The sequence below is a fragment of the Mya arenaria genome, chromosome 4, assembly GCF_026914265.1.
Source record: "Mya arenaria isolate MELC-2E11 chromosome 4, ASM2691426v1".
NCBI lineage: Eukaryota > Metazoa > Mollusca > Bivalvia > Myida > Myidae > Mya > Mya arenaria.
In genome coordinates, this window is record NC_069125.1 from 43,742,548 (window position 1) to 43,764,930 (window position 22,383).

General features: G+C 34.6%; 1 protein-coding gene across 1 annotated transcript; it reads right to left on the bottom strand.

Moving 5' to 3' along the window:
- Positions 1–465: 465 nt before the first annotated feature.
- LOC128230829 (atrial natriuretic peptide receptor 2-like) lies at positions 466–21,253 on the bottom strand. The gene is made up of 13 exons (XM_052943273.1): positions 21,218–21,253; positions 19,453–19,580; positions 19,168–19,272; positions 18,586–18,657; positions 15,214–15,342; positions 12,916–12,935; positions 12,419–12,559; positions 11,232–11,424; positions 9,408–9,477; positions 9,085–9,204; positions 8,507–8,590; positions 6,033–6,124; positions 466–555 (listed from the first exon to the last, which is right to left on the bottom strand). The coding sequence occupies exons 2-13, from the start codon at positions 19,519–19,521 to the stop codon at positions 466–468; spliced, it is 1,185 nt and encodes a 394-aa protein (XP_052799233.1). The 5' UTR covers positions 19,522–19,580; positions 21,218–21,253.
- Between the last annotated feature and the right edge of the window lie 1,130 nt (positions 21,254–22,383).

A 22,383-nucleotide genomic window follows, 5' to 3' on the forward strand; every position in this document is an offset into this window, starting at 1 on the left:
CCTCCTGATTTATTGTCTGTCTGAAAGGTTATTTCAAGGGGTCATGTGAGTCATTGTTTTTCACGAATGCACATTTAACAACCGGCCCGTTTCAATAATTAATTTTAGTCGTAACTCACACAATCTAAACTCCGTAGTTACATCACAAATGGCTTTTCGTGTTCTTTTGTGCTGTGTTTTTCTCTGAATACTGGCTGGAAATCATTTCATACTCAAATGTTGACAAAATATGAAGCTAAGATAATTATACTTCACGACTTAAATCTTTATTGAAACAGGCCTCTGACCATATTCATTGACAAGGCTTAGTTGGTTTCATCCTATGTGGAATCTCTATGCCCAACACACTTTTTTTGGTGGCTTCGTAAACAAATGTACATACACAAAAGATACAATTGTCAATGATCTTAACTGAAACTCGGGGGTTTCTTACAACAACAATCGGTAAACATGGTAACGCAACCGTTATATGTTGTCAAAGGTCGATAACATCAAGCCGGTCGGGGACCTCGCGTATTTTTCGTCAAGCCAGTACGTCTTCATCATCCCCTTTCCCTGCGAAAAGCAACGAATGCTTTATCATGTTATAATTACATGTACATGTATTCTGCCGGCAACAGAACAGAAGCAGTTGTTTCTATTGTTTTTTGGAAGAATAAGCATACTTTAGAAAGTACGTTTACACGTAATTAACGACAGTGAGCAGTTTTTAAAGGAACTGTACACCAGATTGGCACCAAAACAAGTTTTTTTCTGTAACAAATCTCAGGACAATTATTTAATGAAATGTTTTATTCTTTGATATCATTATTGCAAAAAAAATACAGTCCAGTGTTATATCCAATGTGCCACGCAAGCTTACCCTAAACAATTGGAATATTTAAGCTATATACGTAACTTGGTAATATCACGTGATAACATCAGAACAGAACAGAAAATTTATTTTTGACTTAAGCATATACAGCTCATCGTCACATTACACAAAATATAAACATAAATATAGACTACACACACACATAAACAATCAAAATATATAAAGTTCCATGTATAACACATTTTAAATGAGTTTTGCATCATTGACAGATTTTTCAGTAAATACTCAAAAATGGAAAGAACAAAAGAAAAAAAGGAAAACATCAACCAAGTTACACACAAATCATCGTGCATGATGGTTGATATGGCAGTGAGAATGTTAAATATATTCTTTAACACATAAACCTTGAAAATTGTAGAAAGAAATCGAATAAGACATGAAAATAGAAGCAGTATTGCCGTTTATAGAGGAGCCTAATACCAATAGATTGGAGATACATCATGTGTGATAAAACAACAACAGGAAACAAAACAAACAAACATGTAAAAAGGAAATATAAAGACATATACAGCTCGTCTAGTTTTTGGTGACAATTTATGAATAAAACCATTAGGCATTGTTCTTTCTTATTTCAAAGGCTTTTAGACAAAAAATTGCTAATTTAACAAGAAGTGATTTATTATCAGTTTGCAGTAGAGAGATAAACTTAGCCATACTAGGATGTTCTGAATAGTATTTGGGTATAAAGTTTCTACGAACATCAGCATACATTGGACATTTTAAGACAAAATGGTACTAGTCTTCCAGATCGTTTAAATTACAAAATGTACACTTTCTTTCATTTCTTACAATGTTATTATGTCTCCCAAATTCAATATTTAATCTATGTGACGATAGTCTTAATTTTGCAAGTACTTGTCTGTACTTCATGTTGTCTAATTTATGAATATAGCTTGAGACTTCGAATGTGTCTTTTAGTTCTTTATATATTGATAGTGAGGTACAACTTTCCATACCCACTCTCCAGTCTGAAATATAAATATATCGTAGCCTTTTTCTAATCAAAGGTACAAAGACAGTCATATTTACTGATTCTGAATAAAGCCACACGTCATGTAATCCCGAATGTTGTAAAACATCTCGAACATTTGAGGCCATTTGAGCACGGTTTGCATCTATCTCTCTTAATTCTTTACCGATAGTTGTCCTTAAAATACAATTATCAGTTTTGCTAGTGAATAGTTTGATAAAATATTTAATAATACGAATATATCGTTCGATAAATAGCGGAAACCGACCTAGCTCACTGTATAAAGACAATGTATTTGTAGACCGTTTTACTTTAAGTATCCATTTACAAAATCGTTTTTGCACTCTTTCCAAGCACTCATATTTCCCAAATCCCCAAACCTCCGATCCATAATTAAGTATAGACACAACATATGAGTCAAACAGATTAAACATAATTTTAACTGGAACAATTGTATCTTTTACAATAGAAAATAAGCCATTCATTGATCGAAGAGCTTTTCCAGCTAAAGTTTTAGCTGCTTGAGCAAACGAACCACCAGACGTTAGTACTACACCTAGGTAATTAAAAGAGTTAACTATTTCAACATCGACACCGGCATATTTCCATTTGTCAGTTCGCGAAAGTCTACCACCTTTTTTGAAGACAACAATTTTAGTTTTCTCAACATTCACTGTGAGTTTCGAACGATTACAATAAGTTTTCAGTTGATCAAGTGATTTCTGTAAGCCTTCTTTTGATTCTGATATTAGAGCGGCATCGTCAGCAAACAACAATAGGTAAATATTAAGTTCATCAATGGTTAGCCCGGCGTTGGTTCCTTGTTGCAAATGTAACTCAATGTCATTTAAAAATAGGGAAAAACAGATCTCCCCTTGAAATAATCCGACATTACTATCAAAGAAATCAGACAATGTACCAACATGTTTAACACATAGCTTCACTTCTTCGTACATTGAGCGTAACAGAGCCAAAAATTTACCATCGATACCTGATTTTATTAATTTATACCACATCCTACTCCTATCAATGCAGTCATATGCTTTTTTAAAGTCAACAAAACAACAGTATAACTTCTGCTTAGAATTTAACTGTCTTTGAATCAGCGAGTGTAAAATAAAGATAGGATCATCGGTACTGTAATTATTTTTAAAGCCAAATTGAGCATCAGTGAGAACATCATACTCCTTAGTCCATTCTTTAAGCCTCTCGTTTAAAGTAACTGTAAATAATTTCGCAAAGCAACTGATCAACGTAATGCCTCTATAATTATTGGGATCCGACTGATCGCCTTTTTTATATACAGGGATTATTGCACCGTTAGCCCAGGACTTAGGGAATGTTTTCATATCAAGAATGGTATTGAAAAATAAATGTAAGGGCTTAATCAAAATCGGGACACTGGCTTTAAAATACTCATACAACATATTATCAGTGGAACATGCGTTGTTATTTCCAAGTTTACTAATCGCCTTTAATATTTCTTCTTCACTTATAAATCAATCCAAACAGTCAAAGGTGGGTGAATTGCTATCATTATTTCTATCAAAATCAGATAAAAATTCAGAGCTAAAATCCTCGTTATCATTCTGCAAACCAGACATAAGCCCTTCGAAATATACCTTAAAGTCCTCATTTGAGATACTATCGCCGGTCTGACTTTTGGCTTATAATTTAAAAATCTTCCAAAATTCCCTCGGTGATTTTCTACGCATTTCATTCATATGTTTACTACGCTGTGAATGGAATAACATCTTAGACTTTCTACATTGGTATTTATAATCTTTCTTCGCTCGTAAAACCCGTTCCCTTCCCTCATTATTCATAACTGAATTATAATTTGCCAAACATTCCTTATAAACTATAAGCTTTTGTTTGCAATCGTCATCATACCAATCTTTTTTATTTGGATCAACTTCGCTAAAAAAAGTACGATTGGGACTGTTCGACTTTTTTTCAAAATATTTATTGCCTTTATTGCAAAGGTACTCTGTAAATATAGAACTTAACGTATCGATGGATCCCATTTATAAAAGGTACCTCTATTTTCAGTCAACCCCTTAAACTTCGTATTAATTTTAAAAGAAAATTCCACAGGCGCGTGGTTAGAGAAAACGTTAAAATCCCCAACTTCAAAGCCGGCCAATAAATGAAAATTATCTAATGACGTAAGTAAATAATCCACTAAACTTTGTCCGTTATGTGTCACGCACGTGAAATTCCCGGGGTCATTGAATAGACGACCATTTACAATACGTCTATTTGTAGCCTTACAAAGATCAAGCATGCAATCTCCAAAACGATTCGATGTAAAATCACGTGATCGCCTAGGCGTGGGAAAATCTATCTGAATTACGTCATCGTGGTCAATACTACGATCAAGCTCTATGTAATCTCTTTTTGACCAACTCTACTATTTGTATCGCCAGTAATGAAAACCCTACCAAGTTGAGAGAAATGTGTGATATCTTGCTCTAATTGCATAAATAGATCAGTATCATAAATATCATGCACAGGGCTTGATTCAGGGCTTATATAAGTTGAGCACAAATAGATCGGTGATTCGAGGTTAAAAAATGTTTTATCGAATTTTACCCATACTAAACAATCAATATCATTTCGAACTACAGATACACCTTTTCTAATACTGTCTTTTATATAAATAATAATTCCTCCACTAGACCGTTTCGCTCTGCGGTTTTGAAATCTTCTAAAAGAGTGAATTGGTTTAATATAGTTTTTTAACTCGATATTTGATTTTGAATTAGTCCATGTTTCACTTAAGCATATGACATCATAACTAGAAATAAAATAACAAAAAACTCGCGTGATGTTCGTTTCTCCGCACTTAATCCTTCAATGTTCCATGATAAACATCTGAGAACACTCTCACTGTTTTCCTAGTCACTTTCTTTATAAAGTTTCTTGTCGATAAATGGTTTGTCGACTTTGATGTAGGCGTCCTTTTGTTGTTTTCGGGCTTCGATCATGATGGGTATGAGTTTTCTGCGTTTCTCCATGACCTCGCGGGGGTATTGCTCGGATATACCAAAGTTCGTTCCCTTTAATTGTTTGGCGGCCTGGCGGACGCGCTCGCAATCGGGGTATAGCACGAACTTTGCGACAATGGGGCAAACTCTTGCCATCCTTACGACCTCCAATCCTGTGGGCGCGATGAAGTCCTATGTCTGTCGCGTTTTGGAGTTTCAGTTTGTCTTCAATAAAGGACAGTACTGTACGCTCACAATTTTCATCATCGTTCTCTCATGCCATGGCATCTGAGATCTTGAATATCGTCTTTCAACTCTTGCTCTTTCTTTTCCTGTCAAATTGGCGACTTTGTTCAATATCCTGGACTTTGGTTTCAATGCTGCTGATCCGTGTCTCCATTGATTGCATTTTTACCGTAATATTGTTTATTGACGATTGAATTGAGTCAAGCTGAACGAGTTTTTTTGTCCATAATGTCTAGTCTATTTATAATGCGTGAGAACATGTCTTTGGTAACCTGCGCAACTGGAGATGACTGGTTGGGCTATCGACTAGCCAATCACGCATAAGGAATTAATTCTACTAGCTAGACATACCTAGTAATCGTTTTTAATGGAAAATACGAAAAAACTGCGAAAAAATAATAATTGTAAACTATGTGGTACTTCAGTTAGTAAGTTTCAATGCATTGTACACATCGATACCAAGTTTATGTCAGTTTTCGACAATTTTCTTTTTTTTCTCGCTATTTCATCATACGGAGTACAGCCCCTTTAAAATGCATTATGCAACAGGTTATTTCTTTTTTATTCTTATGAACTGGCCACGGTCGATAATTTGGATTTAAACAATACTACGTGTGTAAATAAAAAGTCACTAACGAAACAAACTATGCAACCGAAATATAACTTGATCAAATTCAAAGAATAATCTCTCATATTGATGTCAAAGTTGTAGTAGTATCAAATGGGTCACTCAAGGAACCTTTTTTGTGATTTTATTTTTAATCGGGCAAGCGGTTTTTGAGGGAATTTTTGTTTTACCACACAAGTGTTTTCTGAATAAAACATTCCCTTAGTTTTCCATATAGCCATATAGTGAAACCTAGCACTACCTTCTGGAAGCCATGATTTTGACGAACCGACATGGCTTAAAAGAAAATGATAAAATGTCACCCAAGTTCGATTTAAAACTTACCTTAATCGGAATCTCAGCTCGAAAGGTGGTGTTGTATCCACCAAGATCCAACAAGGCACGATATGTCGCCTCACTCAGATGTATCCTTTGTGCTGCAAGAGCCAGGTGAGAGAGAATGGGAAAATGTTTATATTAATATTACAACTATAACCAACGTTACTTAGTTTTATCATATGATATACATTGTTTCCAATTTAGTACAAACACGTTGTTGTTTTTTAAAACATTACTCTGTTCTTATTGGCCAAGTTGTACAAATGCAAAGCAATTTTTTACAATAACCATTATTCGCTTAATTGGTAGTCATACGTTGTTTGTTTTCCGTCTGTTTATGACAAACCTTTATTTGAATTGAAAAGAATGGTATTTCATAATTGCATATTTCCTGTTAGCCAGCTATGTTATTCATTAATATGCTATTATTAAATTGTTATCATCATGAACGTGGGAACATTCAATTTATACTTCAGTTCTAAGGCTTCATGAATACGTAAACATGCAAAATATAATTAGTTGTTGCATTTGCTAGCTATTAATTCGCATCTCCTTTATTTGATTTTTTTTCTCTTAAATCATTTTGATACACATTTTACTCTGAAGTATATCAATAAAAAAAGTTTTGGCTTTCTACTGCACAATCCATGGTAAGTTCAGTTCTATGGGAATCAGAATACATTAGTTTTGTTCGCTAAAGTTGGCCCTTTTAATCAACGGAGGATAACTGGTAAACTGTAAAAAAAGTAATAACTGCTTTCTCGGCTAGCCACCAATAAGAAACGGACAAAAGAAAATAACTCAGCTAGATACGCCGAATTACATAACATAACCAAAGTTTTTCAAAATTTTATATAACCTTAGCAGCCAATAAGAGCAAATATAACACTGTTAAATGGTTTATTGCTTAAAAAAGTTAAAATGAAAGTGCTCTCTGTCTAAATTGTCTACGACCACACATACATAGCGATAAGGGTAGCAGTTTGGGATTTATCAATTACTAGGGGTTACAATAAGTCTATCGTAAATATAATTAGTGAAAAACGGGTATACATGCAAACTTTGGGGTTAATACTACTAGAAGAAGGTGATGTGACGGCCGAAGACAGGGTACTTGCACGTACGAGGCGTCATTGGCTAACGCCTGATACCAGCCAATAAGGCCAAGCTTGAGGTTGAGGTTGACCAGAATGACTCCAAGAGTCAATAACCAATTAGTTTGTTATTATAAGCCAGTATGTGGACTTTTGGTAAAGTAAATACTACATAAGGACACGATGTGACGCCCAATGACTGGATACTGGCACATATGGGACATCTAGGGTTCAAATCTGGAACTAGCCAATAAGGGCCAACTTGGGGGTCAGGTTTACCAAAAATGACAACAAAGGTAAAGGATTGCTCATTTTGCTTTTATGTGCCATTGTATGAACTTTGGGCGGGGATAGTACTACTAGAAAGAGGAGATATGACGTCCGACGGGGATTTCTACGTTGGAGACATCTAGGGTTCAAACCGGGTTCAAGCGAAGAGCCAGCTTGGGGTCAGGTTGACCATAAGTGACATCGTGTTCATGTTAACTTTCTTAAAATTACACATTTACCAGAAATATAATTTAGTGCCTGTGTTTACGTGAACGTATAGAAATGCCTCTAAAACCAATTTGATGATGGCCAGGTTTATGATTTAATAGAGTTTTAGATTACCAGTATATGATAACCCCCAATACGCATGAGGTGATTTTGACGCCCGTACCGAAAGGGATTATTTAGTATTAAAAGCAACCTCTGTCTTATAATTATGCTCTGCTAAACGCGGTTCCCGCTTCATTTTTTTTTCAAAATGTCAACATTATTAGGCGGAAGAAATTGTTTTAATCTGTGAATGTAAAGCATCAACTCATATCGCCGCTTATGTTTTAATTTTCTTTAATCGTGTTTAACATTTTAATACGAATGCCAAGCCTACCATGTGTGTGTGTGTGTGTGTGTGTGTGTGATGCACGTTCGCTTTTTTGTACAGTCAATTTGAACCGCTTTGCAGTCAGTTTTAACTCTTAAAGGAGATGCGTTTGTCACCGCGCCGTTCTTACGAGGCTTATATAAATCTGCGATTTAAATTGTCGATGGAAGTAAATTCAGTGCAAACTGCGAATGTACGGATGATTTATGGGATATGAGCCCGCCTCTTCAGTAGTTAGTTCGAAGTGTCATGCAAATGTATACACCAAGCCGCTAATGGCAGCAGTCTGTTTTTTTATGCGTGAAGTCCATCGACAGGCCTTAGATGTTGCCTTTGACTATACATGTTGACAATACTGATATCAACTGAAACCATAAGGGAAATTCGCTTAAGAATGTTAGTGATGCATACTATAAAAATCGATATTTAATTCGGTGTTTGTTTTTCATATATGAATTACACAGTAAAACTTACTTGTGAGGTGAAATGAGATGTAAATGCTGAAATAAAATATATACCTTCACTGTTCGACTCCATCCTACTAGCTGTGTTGACTGTGTCACCGAAGAGACAGTACCTTGGCATCGACAGACCAACTACGCCTGACGGAATAGGTTAAAATAAATTAGATGAAAACGTAATGAAACGATTAAGCACTTCATAAATCAACCCATAAGTTTTAAAACTATCTGTAAATTGTCTTTTTATTTTTGCTGTTCAATGAGTGCATCCATATTGGTATGATGTTTGTTGTTGTTGATGATGTTGTTGTTGTTGTTGAGTGTATAAAGGTCTGCGCGCGCCCAATAATGGCTGCATTTTGACTTGACCCCGTCACATATCCAAGTGCGTCTTAAACAAAATGTTGAAGCCAAGGGGGGGAGTTTTATCCCTACCTGCTGATGATACACTCTCCAAGGGATTATCCAAAAAGCCACGATACCTTTGGTGAATTAAATCTAGACTGGTTGCACAATATAGGCATGTTTTTAAATACCGTGTATTTATATACATTTTAAAAGTTTTTACTTCAAGTTGCGATAAAATATAAAATAATGCATTTCGAATTTACACAACTAACTTTATAGCATTTTACCTGCGCACACTGGTCCGGTGTGGTTACCAATCCGCACGCTCACTATCTCATTTGGCAAATGTTTGATTCGAAACTGGCTCACTTTGTTTCTGATGTTCAAAGACATGTCCGCTATGATACCTGTAATACGATTTTATTTGACAGTGCATGTCTGTTGTTTTAATTAAATAAGACACAACTAATCTGTCTTTATGGAATGTGTTATGTTGGTTTTTTGGTCTTGACTTGTGTGTATATTCATTTGAAATTCATAATAATTTATAATGTATCAATAAATAAATACTGATGCTATACAATTTTAACAGACACGAATGACGTCATACCTGCATGCAGTTTTCCGTTTCTGGTCGGAATACCACTGACAACCAGGTAGGCGTCACCGATTGTTTCCACCTGTGTAAAGATGAAATAACATTAAGGAACAGGATACGCTGCTTTAAAAAGAACCCACAAGCAAAACCTTATGTGAATGCTTACGTTGGTGTATTTAGTCGAAAACGAAGTATTATTCGACAATGAATAGTGTCAGATTGTATTGGCCTTTCTACACATGCCCGTATATTTGCTTGAAAACATTCAAAACAAAGGTTTGGCGTTCTTTGAGTTATGGCGATCGTCAAAGGTTGGCACGTCGGCCACAACAACGACGCGAAGGATCCTTCATGCCGGCGGCTAGTGCAAAGACGGGCAAGGAATTGTTTGTCAATCCTATGCTTTTAACCAGACAACACAACAATGAACGAAACGAATACTATTTTGTTGTCTTTTGTTATAAGAAATTGTGACCATTGTAAACGCTATATGCTGCAATACAAACGTCCTCGTAGAATGAACAAATTCACATCGTCTGCATCGTTTTACTTTTATTTTCTTTAAGTACAATGCCTTAGATCGTAGGTTTAATATCAGAATTTATAACACAACTTACGGCGCAGGAGTGAAATAACCCCATGCAATAATTTTCATATATAACTAGTGTAATAACTATGCAAATTAGGTAACCGTATCACAGAAAAAAAGTATTCATATGCGCTGTCAAAATATGTAAACAAACATTAGAAACGATGTTTCGAACGAAATCATGTCGGTGTCAACAAACTCAGCTCCACGATGAAACGAATGGTGAAGAAGGCTGTGCTAAATCCAAACAAACACCTCCCTGATCACAGCGCCAGAAAATACCTTGTCCAGAAATTGAATCACAACAATGTTCCTGCGAGCCAGATTATGCAAACATCGGTACACAAGAACATTGCACCCATAAACAACTATAGCCTAATAAAATCCAAATCAACACAAGGAAATGTACAGCTTCCTTTACTCCAGTGAAAATACCTCGTCTACTTCCTCGCAAAATGTTCGATCTATGCAGTTCGCCAGCAATTATTGAAAGTTCACACACTGTCACAGTCACTGATTCCACATGAATCCCACATTTTCTGGTGGATTTTACAACATGTTTATAGCTCCAATTAACGGAGGTAATGTCCTTGTACACATCCATTAAAATGACAAAAATCCATGTTGTAATCGACCAGCTACAACGCGAAATCGCACTATTGAAAGCGACTGTGACGCTGACTTATTCACATTTTAAACTTCAACAGCCATATGACATGTACACACTCGCGTAATTACTTATGACGTCACGATGTTATGACATTGCTCATATTATTGATTATTATTTGATAATTGAGACATGGTTTATGTTTTTTATTGTTAATATAATGATTTTATGTCGGGCTATTTTCTTTCCTGTGGATAAATAATCCTAATAACACACAATTTAAATTCTTCACACTATGACAAGAGAAGTGTATTGAAGGAACTAGATTTCGACCGCAAACGAGTTATGTTATAAAAAGAATCTCAAATTCGTGTTTATTTTGTATCAAATTTATTAAACTCATCATTTAAAACGATAAAAACTTGACAGAGCCTCGTTTTTATCGTTTTAAAATAAACTCGTTTAATAAATTCGATAAAAAATAAACACTCATTTGAGATCCTCTATGTATTAAGTGACATAAAATAAAGTTGAGGTTGGTATTGTCTGGCAATTACCCTACGGTATATTCTGTGTTAGTTGTTTTGTTATTGCTTTAATGCTGCTAATAGCAAAACGCAAAAAAAATAATGAAGCCTACCTTATATGCGTCGAAATTGTTTATGATGCCATCGAAACAAGTGTACAAGTCGTTAAGTAGGTCAACCACTTGTATGGGCGTACTCTTAGAAGCAAGTGTGGTGAAGCCGACGATATCAGAGAAAAATACGGTCGCCGACTCATACATCTCTGGCTCTACTGATTCGCCACATTTCAGTTTGTCTGCACAAGTTCTGAAAACAAAAAACACCATATTTATCGGGATTAAAGTTCATTGCGGTAATGCAGTGAAGACTACTGATGCAAAACAATATCCATTAGCGGATCCAGGGTACTAGTACGCCAAAATGTACAATTTTGGATTAGAAATTGTTTTTAAATTTCTCACGTCGATTCCTAGGTCCGCCCCTGATACCCACTAACTAGTTTTATGGCACGAACGCTGATTGCCAACTATGATTGCCAAAAAAAGAAACCAACAAAAATTAACATACACATATACTTGAAAAGAATGTTTGCTTTTGATCGAAGACATCAATTACATTTTTCCTGCGCTGGTTGAGATGTAGTCCATCATTAGTACTATTTAATATAAGACATAGCCTTACTTAAGACATACACGTGTGTTTTGTGACTTTCTAAATTGATGATATCAAATATGACCCTTTTTTAATTGGATTTAGTCCAAAGTCTAGTAGAGCACTTATATATAAATTTGATTTATGAACACACAATTAAAGGCTTCAATCAAAATGTAAGATAGTAACAATTGTTTCAGTACAGACACATTTAGCATGAACTTTGTTCAGTGAAGCCAATTACAAAAGAAAACAGTGCGAGACTCTTAGAGGTCAGAATCATACAGCACTTATATAGGCTGTTATATTTGTAGACGGATTCTTTATTTTAAACTGAATCAAAAGCAAGTGAATAGCGCAAAATTGTGCAAATTGCAACTCCTGATGAAGACCCTACGTACCTGATGTAGAAAAATACACACTCTAATTTGATAAAAGCCAAATACTCAATCGTTTGTTTGTGTATATTTTGCATGCATTTGCTGTGGCATTGTTTGTTCTGACATATTCTAATAGTTATTCCTTGTGAATTTATTAGCAGACCATTAACAGTAGTTTCATTCCGCTAAGGGTTTCACTCTTGAATAACGATCATTTGTAACCGTATACAAAGGATTTCAAAGATTATGTAGAAACACAAGAAACACACTTTGGTAGCATTCTGTATAAAAGCGTATCTGATCGCTGCTTCTCCTGCATGAGTTGCTGAGTTCGTTGGTCCACCAATTCTTCCAAGTTACTGGCGTATTTCTCCAACCGTTGAAGGATCACGTCAACGATATTCAATGTGCTGTAACAATTAATAACACTGAAGATGTCGCCTACGAAAATAGATAATACATTGCAATTTTCAATGTGTTGTGTGTCAGTAATACCTACGCACTACCGTTTAATCTTGGGAAAAATGAATGATTAAACTGATCCCTTTGAAAACGTGTAAGACTTCACTTGCTGAAAATTAAATTGTGTTTTGCATATTACCTTCCATTCGTCTATGAAATATTACAAGAATCATTATGAAACAACGGAGACTGTTTCGTCTTCCAAGACTACATATCTTAACATTATTTCTAGATCAATATCTAATTTTGTATGACTATGTAAATATTAACGAGGGCAACAAAAGTATATTGGTAAAGGACTTACACTCCCTGTTGAATATTCTTCTTTATATACGATCGGATGACAGAAAAGGATGGACGCTCAAGTTCGTTGTCATGCCAACAAGACTGCATGAGTTTGACGACCGCTGGGCTCAGGTCAGCTCCGTCAGAAAATATGACAGGTCGACATGGGTCACTTTCTTTAGCTCTTACTCGATTGACTATGTCTGCAGTGCAAATTTGCTCATGTTTATTTTTTATGTTAATTTTGTACAGAAAGGGTTTAGTTTGTTTACCGTTTATAAACAAAATAACAAAATCGGAAGAATGAAAGTGATGACAAACACTTGGGAAATTGAAAGTAAATACGTAAATTCTAGAATGTATGAAAATATAAATAGTTTAATGGAGACTTCCATTGACGAACAAAAGCAGTTGGTACGGTTATACTAAATGTACATATTGTAATTGTTCACCTCTTGCATTTAGGTGCTGAGCTCCAGCAAATGTGCCCATTCTGAAGAAGATCTCATGCATGACGATACCGAAACTGTAAACGTCCCCAGCTTTACTTTCCTTCAAGAACACGTCCGGTCCCAGGTGCTCCGGTGCAGTCCACAACAAACCTGCCAGCAATGTTTATCAGTCAGTATTGAATAGGTTGCAATGTTGTACCATGGATGGTCATGTGATAAAAATGGACCAGCTATCGTTATTATTGTGAAATAAACACCAAACTCGTAAGCTACGTTTTTAATAGCTTGGTAAACGAAGGATTCATCATAGCTCAGAAAAAAAAATGGAAAACGTTTTGATTATTTAATATAATTGAAATGTTATATGAAAATAACAGTGTAATTATGATTATTTTGTTTGAAAGATATTTAAATATGAAAAGTATATAAAGCAATACAGTATGTTCTCCATTAAGAAAGTCACTTTAAATGCAAATTTTGGAGTGACGTTGTGTGTGCTTAATTTACATTTTACTTTCGGTTTATGACTTGTTGGTTATTGCGATAAATGTGTTTGTTTTTTTATCTAACTCGGGGTTACAAAATGTCAAAACGTTAAGGGAAGTTATTTAGCTATTCAATACATTCCGATAAGGTTCAACTCTAAACATATTCCATATGTGTGGTTAAATTAAGATAAGTAAATGAATATTACTATTATTTCTATGCTTAAGCAGTTAAAACACCTTGATTAAAACACCTTGAAGTTAAAATATGATTTTGAAAATCATTTTTTAAAGTGATTGAAATATTTCGCTGTAGATGTTTCTGTAATAAGAGCCCTGTTGTGCTTTTAACATTGCTTCTCAATACAGTACAGTTTGTTAATTCAGAACATTGTCATCTTTCTTATGGATGAGTATACATTCATATAAAAATCATAAATGCTCATTTTGAAAATAAATAAAACTTGTTTTAATCATTTTGAATTTCTTTTCTCATATATGCTCCTGTTTTATTTTATCCTACTCCTTATAAACTGGTAAAGTAACAAATTTCACTAATTCACCCAAAGTTTAGGTCACACTTTATTCAAAACCAAAAACATTAAACCTTATGTTTATAATTGCCTCAAAGGGTGACATACAGTTATCTTATCGTCCGTCCACAAGAAAACCCTTTCGGAATTATCATTCAATAATAATAGTCTGAGAAAATGTAAATAACAAAACAACCTGTCATGTTCAGTTAATCTGTAGAATTTCTTATACGTTTTAAAACTGCACTCTCACAGATATACCATTTTTACAACTTTTTTATTTTTTGTTTTGGAAAGAGAAACATTTTGCGTAAATATCTGCAAACCAATGATATAAGATTGCTGACAAAAACATCAGATCGTAGATTTTCATATTTCCGTTCGAAAATTGATGTTTTATGGCTTAAACCGTTACTAACTAACGGTTTAAGAAAAATGCTTAAAACATCAATTTTTGAACTTAAATATAAAAATCTGCGATATAACTTTTTGTCAGCAGTCTTATATTACTGGTTTCCATGGTTTTCAACTCGTTCAAAGACAACAAAAAAAGTTGTCAAACGTGCAATCTGTGAGAGTGCAGCTTTAAAAGCGGTAGTTATATCAACACCAGATGGTTATTTTAAACACCAAGTGGTTATTTCACCGAGGTCTTAATGAAACTAATTTTCCGGTAAGACATAGCTAGCAGCTAGGTGTCAAATCGAGTCTGCCTTAAAATGAAACATATGACAGATAAATGTGTGTAAGCGCAATTAGCTTCCTTGTAACAGACGAGTTGATGAGTGTCAATGTTCCAGATAAAAATCTTACCTCTAAACTGCTGGTGTTCCTCGAGGTTACTTGCGTCGTTGTTAATGTATTTTTCGATACCATAGTCGGTGACCTTCAGCATCCATCTATTGTCTACAAGGCAGTTTGTGCTCTTCAGTCGCCCGTGGCACCCGAGCTTCGAGTTGTGAATATACAACATTCCCTTTGATAACAAAAAAAGATATTAATTAAACATTTCCGGTATTTTGTGATACTTGTAAGTCAAAAGTTCAAACTCCACATGGTGACAACCAACATGTGCTTAGGTTTCGAGTGTGATATTAATTGCTGTATGTTGACGTATATTCAGCATTTCAAAGGAATTATTAATATCATGGTTTTGTAGTGAGTTTTGAGTGCATTAATTAATAAGATGCTGTGATATATTCATTGAGCTTCAACAAACTGGTTCTTCCTGCCGACACTAAAGAAAAAATGAAAAAAATACTTCAAAGAGTTTTGATTTTCTAGAGAAAAACTATAAGCCAACAGAGTGCAGTATAGTTCATAACCTAATCAGTATGCTATGCTACAGAACGAATAACTTGGATGCCAACACGTGTTCCTCCTAACGTACTAAATTACAATTAGTAGAATGGTAAACGGAGGAGTCATGATTGAGATATCATAAAAACTGTCATTATTGTGTATCTCTGAACTACATTATTAATTAACTACGTGGGCAAACGTCCAATTAACTACGTGGGCAAACGCAGGAAAATATACAAGACAGCGTATGCCTGAAAAACTTTTAAACAGATTGATAAAAGCAAGATAATATCTGTACATAAAAAATGACGCGTAGTGATTTTAGAACATTGGTAAATAAATATTGATAATTATGTTTAAATAACGGTAAACTATAAATGTGTAGTTTTTTGTGTGTGTGTTCTTTTTATTCAAATCCCGACGACTCTTTTTTATTTATTTTTAATTTTACTTTATGCTACTTATGTAAGCTATTCTTATTTAACATTGATTTCATTTCTTGTCAGTGTTGTTTCAATTATTTGTCAGCAATTACACTGACCTTTCATTGTACTTTTCAGTATTAACACGTACTACATCATTCCGGGCTCTTTCTGTGGGTTTCGGTCAAACCAAATTCAATGTAACGAATTTTATTGGTCATGTTTGCTTTGCTTAGGTTATGGTCTAACATATCACAATATTATATAAATTGGTATTTATTTGCGCAAACAAGTCCTTTAGAATCCGAAAATGCAACGCAAAGCTGGACTTACCAACGTTGGACCGATCCACCTGCAATTCAGTCTACCCTCATGTATCTGAGCGATACTTACACATGGTGCTTAACAAGATCCGGCAGGGGATACAAGTTAATCATCCAATTAACCAATGATAAGATGAACTTCCGTTACCAACTTTAAATCTAAAAGAAGTTTGCGTGATGTCTGAGTATGAACTTCTTGCGTCCAAATATAAAAAAGAACATTTGCTCTCACGCCTTGATTAATAACAAGATAAGGTGGGTTTCGTTTTATATGTATATCGAGAGAAGTACATTGGCCGATGTCTTCGACCTGACCGAAACGGGGATCAAGACATCTACGCCTTCCCTATAAGGTATTTGTTTTCATATAAGTAGGGTGTGTTGTTTTGTATAGGTATGTTAATCTTATTTGGTGTTTTTGGCCCTAATGATACACTCTTACTCCCAAATAAGATTTAACACAGTTAAAACAAATTATCTAATATGCCAAAAAGGATGAATAATCGTCGAAACCAATGGTTTCAATGAAGGATACACTGTTAAAGTTGGAAGAATGGTGCAGGAAACGCGGTATTTCAACATTATGAGACGGCACAGTTAATCTTTCAGCACTCACCAATCATTTGATATTTTTGCATTTTCAGCTTTTAAATATACGATTTCAATCTTGTGATCAATAATTAATAATTTCCATAAATGCATTATTTTGTTAGTAGTTTAAGGTTTATCACTCAAAAGTTATGTTGTTATACATGTGTAAATATTATTAATTTTAAAAAAGAGTGGCAATTTAAGCCTTAAGTCTTTAAGCAGTGTCTTGGTTACATTTCAGGCACCTGGACCTAATTTTCTCAAAACTTGTTTTTCTACAATTTCTGTTTTGTTCACTTCTTTTAGATATTTTAGACTTGGAATAATCTATGATATTTACAACAAACCATTTTTCATTTATCAAAATTCAGTTCAAGTATGTATTTCGGCCAATTGAAATAAGCTACTTAAGTCTGTTAAGCTTAAGGAGTTTCGTGAGTTTGGGGCCTGGTCTTGTCGCCGTGGATTCGATTGTTTGATTTCCAAATGAAGTACACACTGTTTTGATTTAATTTACTATGTACAGTGGCGCCCGTCTAGGCTGAGTAACAAGCCAAAAAATACAATGAAAACTACAGGGACAAGCGAAATAGTTAAGATTTCAAAAACAAACCCTATTTAGGGGCACAAGCCAAGGGCCCAAACGACAATGAACTAAGGACACAATACTATCAACACCAGATAAACAATCCGCAAACTGTGTTTATGCTGTTTTAGCGCCACAAGAGATTAAAGATGACCGGTAAGCATCAAACGATATAACGTTCAGTACAGCATTTTATATTATCATCCTGATAAACATATTTTGCCAGTATCTGATAAGTGCCGTTTCAGTTGACTGGCCTACGCTGGCAAATTTGGGTCATCGCTTTAGCAGACTCGTCTTTCTTTTGTCTTACTCATAATAGATGCATTGTCTTACAATAATATCATATAATTGTCTAGAGAGAATTGTTTATGAATCTTCTTTATAATGTTTTTTGCTTACAAATGATATGAGCTATGTTTAAAAAGTCTCAAACTAGACAAAATTGCATTCCATTTGTAATCCGTACATTATAATTTTATATTAAATTGCTTAGATGGCTAATATTTATGAGTTTTCGTTTCATCGAACGTGCCATTTTTCCGCGTTTTATGTTATACTAGTACTTGTATGACATTCTGGACAGCTATATATCGCAATATTGCGTAAATTGTGCACTTTACTCTAATTGAAATCACACTAATTGGTAAACAGGAACTTATATAGTTATCGTAAGGAAACTGCGAGTTATGAACATTCAAATTGATACATGTAATGGCAGCATGGCTGTGGAAATACTTAATCAAACGTAATCTTTATTAACATGCAAGTGTAACATCTGTACCGATCATAACATTTGTTGCCGTAACAAGCGTATCTGAATAATTCAGTTTTACTTTACACCCCGCCTCAGCTCGTTCCGATTAAATTCTAAAATTATTTTGAACCAACAAGAATGTTTAAAAAAGAGTTTTTGTTTTATTTTTACTTTTTGGAATATATCGTTCATAAGCACGTTTGAATATGATTGGATGAAATGAAACTCAAACTTTTACCTGTGCCAGATCCATGATCAACGAATATTTCAGATTCAAATCCAATTTGATTTCATCATTTTCTAGAATATCCTACAAGAGAAACAAAAGAATGTATAATTAGGAATAAATACGAGGATTCATTTTATGGATCCTGAAATGTGTACGAAAAGATTGCATATTTGTATCGAAATCCTTGTAAAGGAAAAGCATTTAGTTTAAACATTATAAATTTTATGACTTATGATAACTTATACTAAGTCACTTTCATTGGCATGATGTTGGGCGAGAGTATGGTCTTGTGGAATAGCATTTGCAAAACGACATTTTCAACCACTCGTTTCATATATAGCCACAAAAGCCAAAGTCGCTTGACATTTAAGGAGCAACCTTCCTTTGATACTCGATATCTCTCATAAGAATAAATATTTGTCGGAAAAGCTGACTTTTTTGACTTCATATCGATATCGCAGGGTTATATACGTGGAGACAGTAACCTCTGAGGAGACAGAGTTTCACCTGTGAAACACAATACACAAACTCACAATCAATATTCTAATTTCACATCTTTACAACTATTTATAAATACGGAGGAAACGCTACCTGTAGACTTCCCTTTGGGCAATATATGAAGATGACACAGGATGAGGGATTGTCAAAACACGCCCCGACAAACGGATTGATGTTGTCATGTAACATCTCTCGCATCTAAACATACAAACGCATTTATGAGGTAATTTTATCATATCATTTCATGTTTTATTTTTACATACTATATTGACAGTTAAAAACTTGTGTAGCATCAACACATAAACAATTTTCTATAGTTTGCTTTTCAATGAGTTATATTTTCAGAAAGAGAAAGTAGTGAAGGATGTTTAATGCTACCGTCTTTAGGGCGTAAAGGTCTTCCTTGGTGATGGTGATGTTTTGACGAATGTGACGCATCGCAACCATTTGTCCTTTAAATAATCCCACATTCGTCGCCAAGGGTTTTTCCCTGGCATTCAGTGCACCTGAAAGAAAATAACAGCTCTTGTTGTTACAAAATGATCGTATTACTAACAAAGACTAAAAACGAACGAAAGTATGGCATTTATGAGTCCGGCTGTTTGGCTGCAATCCGTTTTTATCTGGATAGGACCCAATAGAAAGGGAGTAAAGTGAGCCTTAATCTTACCTATGCTTCACCGTTATCGTTTGATAACTTTATTTCGAAAAGTAAATGCTTAACATGTTCCTGCTTTAAATATATTCAAGTGATTTGACTTTTAGTATTGGTTTAATCACACAACGTTATCAAATGAGCAGGATCGGTTATTTTTTCCACGTCAAATAACCTGAAAAAAATACTGTCTAGTCTTAAATAGCAATGATCTGTTTTATGAAGACCCGGAATTGCATCTCTTGAACTTTTATATAGCTCGAGAATAGCTTGCTGTACTTGAGAACAGTTCCATTGAACTTCGAGGAGAAGATTTTTAAGATGTGCGCTTGTATATCTCAAGTCTTTACATCACAATTCATGTTCAGTTATGTGCTTTTTATGAGAAATGATATACATTCGCTTTACTATGATAATACCAACTAGAGATATCACTGGTCTGATGAATACTTCCAGATGACGCCTGACTACAGAAATGGTAAAATTTGTTTAGGAAGTAACAACATGGGCATGTTCGTTTTAAAACTGATTAACATCACAATGAAGTTTCGTAAATATATGTGCAAACACGTTTGAGGTACGTGGGGCACTATCTTTGTTTTGTTTTTTTGTTTTTATCACTCGATACCTGGTCTATTACAAGGGCCATATCCTAGTTCAGTGTGAAACAAATTACAGGAGAACAGCTGGCTATGGTGACCAACACTCTTGTGAAATTTAACGAATAAACGTGCAATACTTTTGGAGCTACGACACAAGCATTTTCACTAAATTTAATATTAGATAAACCGCCGTTACTGTTACTAAACCGAGTGAAATATTATTCGAACCCCCAGATGCATAACATTCCATGCAGATCAACATCTTTTACAAGGTAAAGCGTTAAACAAATCACAGGTACACAGTTTCTTATCCTGGCCAACTTTCCTCGATATTACCATAGGTGAGGTGCAATACATTTGGGTCTACACGCATCTCAGTATTTTACAGGACATGTATTTCTGAGACAAGAGCCATGCGTATTGTTAGACCTAGATAATTTGTCAAACAGAACCCAAGATGCACAACCTTCTATGCCGACCAGCATTCTTTGGTAGTTTCATGATTGTAGATTCAATTATTTTGGAGGCAAATGGGACAGTGTTACAGACAATTTGTAACTAAGTCAAGTTCCAAATATATTGTAATACTGAGTAAAATCATAATGGAAACGCAGAACCAGGATCACAATTGTACATGTTGACCCCTATTCCTATGCAGTTTTATGAGTGTTGGTGCAACAATTTCGCAGCATCGTGCGAAACATTAATTGTGACTAGATGGTACGTGACTGAACACATAGCACATTTAATGGATAAACTACTGGCCTCCAATGCAAATACGTTTCATATGCTTTGTTCTCCAAACATGTTTTCATGCATGTGATATTGGTTATATAACAAGGATAATTGCCTTAATATTGCACATCACAGACTTTCATAATCTTACCTTGGATTGTTTCATTACTAGCAACTGACTGCGCTGATTGAGATTTAAAATTTGTCTGAAAAAAAGATAATTCAATAAAAGGTGAACAACTGAAAAAGTACAATTTTGTCATATTTCTGTCATAATTTAAGCAAAATTATTAAAGTCAAAAGTAACTGTAAATAACAGAACGTTTAATGTACATGATGATATTATTTTTTCCTCTATAATTCTAGAAACACCTTAATGCTTCAAGAAAAAAAATGCAAGTGCAATGAGGACATTTTGCACATTAAAGTTTAGGGTGCAGAGAGATTCGTATTATTTAAACGGCAAATACTATCTACATGAGTTTGCTCTTTACTCAGTTAAATTAATGTACATCATGCTGATATTAATTTCTTTCCGATATTCTAAAACAGTGACCTAAATCCAATCGAAGCGTACCTTTTCACACTACTCTTTGTACTATATATTATCAATTAACTAGACCAAAACCAAAGATTTATTTGATAAAATTACTAAAATAATTTTATATTACGGTTTTGAATGATGGGGATTTGGCAACAAGTATGTACTTGAAAATGTTCAATTGAACTTTATTAAAGATATATTCAATGCTGTTAGTAGTATGCCCACACGATGATATGGTGAAACGGGTGTAAGGCCTTTGGAAATATATATAGACTCAAGAGTTGTCAACTTCTAATCTTATGTATTCGATAAAGGTGAAACTGTACATCAGCTATTGTATTAGTAATTGTGGTGACAGTTTTCTATTTTGTTCTTGACTGTACTAGCCTGTCGTTGCTCCCCACTTCAACCAGAATAATTAGTTTCTATACTTTAATTGTTTATGTGCAATCTCGGTATCAAAGAGTAAAATAATTCCATTACCGCGGGGAAAAATCGAAACATAAGCGATTATCTTAAACACCTAAAGCCTAGGCCTTACTGACTGATTTGAGCTGATTTTCCTTTATCGACCACTTATTTTGATAACGGTAACCAATCTTGCTAATGGTCCATGCCGTGCAAACAATTACAGTTGTAAGCCAAATATAAAAAGTACACTTACTCTTATACATAATGAAGAGATTTATCTGCTATGAAATTGCACTTAAATAGTTTTTGTGTGAGACGCCATCACGACTTAAATTGTGACATTACGTGGAAGTGACTGGAAA